The sequence below is a fragment of the Carlito syrichta genome, unplaced genomic scaffold (genome assembly GCF_000164805.1).
Source record: "Carlito syrichta isolate Samal-C Ts95f unplaced genomic scaffold, Tarsius_syrichta-2.0.1 Scaffold308914, whole genome shotgun sequence".
NCBI classification, from domain to species: Eukaryota; Metazoa; Chordata; class Mammalia; order Primates; family Tarsiidae; genus Carlito; species Carlito syrichta.
In genome coordinates, this window is record NW_007253010.1 from 130,249 (window position 1) to 134,330 (window position 4,082).

At 48.7% G+C, this 4,082-nt stretch overlaps 1 protein-coding gene across 1 annotated transcript in view; it reads right to left on the reverse strand.

Moving 5' to 3' along the window:
* The window catches only part of SYNC (syncoilin, intermediate filament protein), a 14,791-nt gene extending 11,384 nt beyond the window's left edge, over positions 1 to 3,407 (reverse strand). The window contains exon 1 of the mRNA XM_008066398.2: positions 2,245 to 3,407. Within this exon, the coding sequence (XP_008064589.1) occupies positions 2,245 to 3,192 (948 nt within the window). The 5' untranslated portion in view covers positions 3,193 to 3,407. The remainder of the gene's footprint in view (positions 1 to 2,244) is intronic.
* Between the last annotated feature and the right edge of the window lie 675 nt (positions 3,408 to 4,082).

Genomic DNA, 4,082 nt, shown 5'->3' on the forward strand with positions numbered 1-4,082 from the left:
CTGCACTCCAGTCTGGGTGACAGAGTGAGACTCCAACTCAAAAAAAAAAAAAAAAAGACTCGGTTCTAGTATCTTTATTAATCTTCTATGAAATTTCTCTGTTTCCTCAGGCAGGGATACTCGTACCTGTTTCATCAGCACAGTGCCTTATTCCTGCAATTATTATATCACATCAAATTCTCAGATCAGGATGCATATTAAAATCAATAGTGCTGGCTGGGCACAGTGACTCACGCCTGTAATTCCAGCACTTTGGGAAGCCGAGATGAGAGGATTGCCTGAGCCCATGGGTTTGAGACCAGCCTGGGCAGCTTGGCGAGACCTCATCTCTACAATAAATCAAAAAATTAGGCCGGGCACGGTGGCTCACGTCTATAATCCCAGCACTTTGGGAGGCCAAGGTGAGATGATTACCTGAGTCTGCAGGTTTGAGACCAGGCTGGGCAACTTAGCAAGACCTCATCTCTACAATAAATAAATAAACTAGCTGGGCTTGGTGTCACATGCCTGTAGTTCCAGCTATTTGGAAGGCTGAGGCAGAAGGATCACCTGAGCCCAGCAGGTCGAGGCTGTGGTAGCCCAACCTGGGTGATAAAGTGAGACTCTGACTCAAAAAAATAAAATAAATCAAAAAATTATTAGCCGGGCCTGGTAGTGTGCGCCTGTAACTCCGGCTACTCAGAAGGCTGAGGCGGAAGGATCACCGGAGCCTAGCAGGTCAAAGCTGTGGTGGCCGGGAGCAGCCACTGCACTCCAGTCTGGGCGACAGAGTGAGACTCCAACTCAAAAAAAAAAAAAATTAGCTGGGCATGGTAGCATGCGCCTGTGTGGTTTCAGCTACCTGGAAAGTTGAGGTAGAAGGATCACTGGAGCCCAGCAGGTCGAGGCTGTGGTGGCCGGGAATGGCCACTGCAGTCCAGTCTGGGTGATAGAGTGAGACTTCAACTCAAAAAGAAACTTATATATATATATGTGTGTGTGTGTATATTAATATATATATATATTTGTGAATTGCATTATATTTCAGTTGGACAGCACTGGTCTTGATTCTTCCTGTACTTCAATACCAGTCTCAAATTCTACCTCATGAAGAGTTATCTGGCTGTGCGCAGTGGCTCACATCTGTAATCCTAGTATTTGGGAGGCAGAGGTGACAGTATTACCTGAGTCCAGAAGTTCCAGACCAGCCTGGGCAACTTGGCGAGACTTTGTCTCTACAATAAATCAAAAAATTAGCCAGCTGTGGTGGCACATGCCTGTAGTTCAGCTACTTAAGAGGCTGAGACAGAAGGATCACCTGAGCACAGCATGTCAAGTCTGTGGTGGCCATGTGCTTGCCACTGCACTCTAGCCTGGGTGACAGACGCTGACTCAAAAAAAAAAAAATTAGCTGGATGCACCTGTGGTTCCAGCAACTTGGAAGGCTAAGGTGGAAGGATCATCTGAGCCCAGTAGGTTGAGGCTATGGAGGCTGTGAGCATCACTGCACTCCAGCCTGCATGACAGTGAGACTCCAACTCAAAAAAGTTAGCTGATTTAACAATGGCTACAAAATAATCTCATCCCATAGCCCTCTTACTGCACCTCTCTCTTTTATAAGTAAACCATACCCCTACCTTCTGAAAGCTCATAGTCTGTGGGAGAGATGACATAATTGTTTATTCACTTAGTATGTATATCTCACTCTGTTCTAAAAAGGGATTAGAACTGGCTCACACTTAATCAGAAGTAACTTGAATACAAAGGAGATGGTACAAATGCACAAAAAAGGAAAATGAGGAATAGAGATTTACAGATTTCATCCTCATCTAAAGACTGGAAAACTTAGCCAGGCTTGGTGGCCCAACCTGTAATCCCAGTAGTTTGGGAGACTGAGGTGAGTGGATTGCCTGAGCCCGCGGGTTCGAGACCCGCCTGGGAAACTAGGCGAGACCTCATCTCTACAATACATAAAAAAAAAAAGGCTAATTTTTGTCATTTATTGTAGATACAGGGTCTCATCAAGTTGCCCGGGTTGGTCTCGAACCCCCGAGCACAGACAGTCCTCTAGCATGGGCATTCCAAAGTGTTGGGATTACAGGCTTGAGCCACCAACACAGGCCTGTATGAAGAATGGAGTGAATGACCCCGAAGAATAAGTTGCTTTTCCTACGTGTGATAGTATCTTTTGGACCCAAAGACAGGAGTTACCCTTCCCTTCCCCAGTGAAAAGACCTCAATTTCTTTCATGCCCAATGGGCCTACCCTGTACTGCTGCACCTCTTCATCTCGTTTCTGCCTCACAAGTGTGATCTGGTCCTCCAGGTTCCTATTTTGCAGGTGGAGCTGCTGGGCCTCTGCTTGCAGGGGTCTCAGAGCCTCTTTCATCTCCTGGATCTCAGCCTGGGTTTTCTGCAGAGCCTTGGTCCCAGCTTCTTTTCTCTCCAGGAGCCGTAGCAGCTGTGGCTCATACTCCTCCTCCAGGCCCTGGCGGCTCTCTGCCATTAGATTTTCAAACTGGGCAGAGAGTCGCCGGCTCTCCTGGAGAAAGTGCCCATCCCTCTGGCTTGGGGGTGCTTCTAGTTGTTGTCGCAACTGCTCCTTCTGCTTCTGATAGGCATCCCGGAGCCCGACCAGTTCCTCTGAGAGCTGGGTTGCCCGCGTAGTCAGCACTTCCCGGAAATCAGCAAACTGAGCCACATCCTGCTGGCGGCACTCCAGCTGGTATTGGTAGGCCACACATTCCTTTGTCACCTTGAACAGCTTCTGCTTGACCAGCCGGATCTCCTCCCGTATCCCATCTCTCTCCAGCTCTGCTTGGGCATGCAGTTTGTAGGCAGCCAGGATGTCCTGGTGGACTTGTTGCACCTCCTGCAGGGCTGGTTCCCGGAGCAACACAAGCTCATGGATGAGCTGATCCCTCTCTTCCTCCAGCTGGGCCACAGCTTGGACACATTGCTGGAAACGCCCCTCTAGCAATTCCAGGTCCTCTATGCTTAAGCTCTCCTCTGTGCTGGGGCTTGGCTCAGCTCTGAGAGTCTCCTCGATGTTCAATTTCTCCCCTGTGATCATCTCTTCCCCATAAACAACCTGCTCTGGGCTTGGCTCTCCTGGCTCTGCAAGCTCTTTTGCAAGCTGTATCCCCTCTGGCTCCACAGTTTCCTCCACGTACAGTGTCTCCTTTGCTTCCACAGGCTCTTCCACATATAGCATCTCTGGTTGCCTGGTCTCCTCAATATACAGTGTCTCCTCTGGCTGCTCAGTCTCTTCTACAGAGAGTGTCTCATCAAGGTCACCTGTATCCTCCAGGTAGAGAATGTCTTCTAGGTTCAAGGTCCCCTCCAATGATAGAGTCGCTTCTGGGTTCAAGGTCTCAGCTTCATTCAGGGATGCAGAGTTCTCTTGAAGAGGAGAATTAGCCTCTGCTCTTGTTTCTCTGCAAAATACATGGTTTAAAGTGAAAGGGCAGCCACAATCCCAGGACGGCTAGTGACTGGAGCCATTAGCTGCAGGCCTAGACTGCATCAGGTTCCCAGATCTCAGCAGGCACTTGACTGCTTCCTCAACTCTGTCGATCTATACCCTCACACAGGCAATCCATTGTGCAGATCCCCTGACATCCCTGCAACATCATGGTCAGGTTTCTGCTTGCACACATTTAAGGACAGGAAACCCACCTTAGGCACCACTGTTCAACAGTTTAATAAAATTCTAATATTAAAGTAAAACGCTCCTCGTAATTGTTACTACTGGGTTTACCTTAGTCTCCATTTTCTTGTTTTTGAGTTGGAGTCTCAATCTGTCGGCCAGGCTGGAGTGCAGTGGCACGCTCATGGCCACCACAGCCTCAACCTGCTGGACTCAGGTTATTCTTCTGCCTTAACCTTCCAAGTAGCTCAAACTACAGACACACACCACCATGCCCGGCTAATTTTTTGATATATTGTAGAGATGAGGTCTCGCAAGCTGAGCAGATCTCGCAAGCAAGGCAGATCTTGAAGCTGTGGATTCAGGCAAGCCTCTCACTTCGGCCTCCCAAAGTGCTGGGATTTGGGGTTTTTTGAGTTGGTGTCTCTCTATGTTGCCCAGGCTGGTCTCAGGCG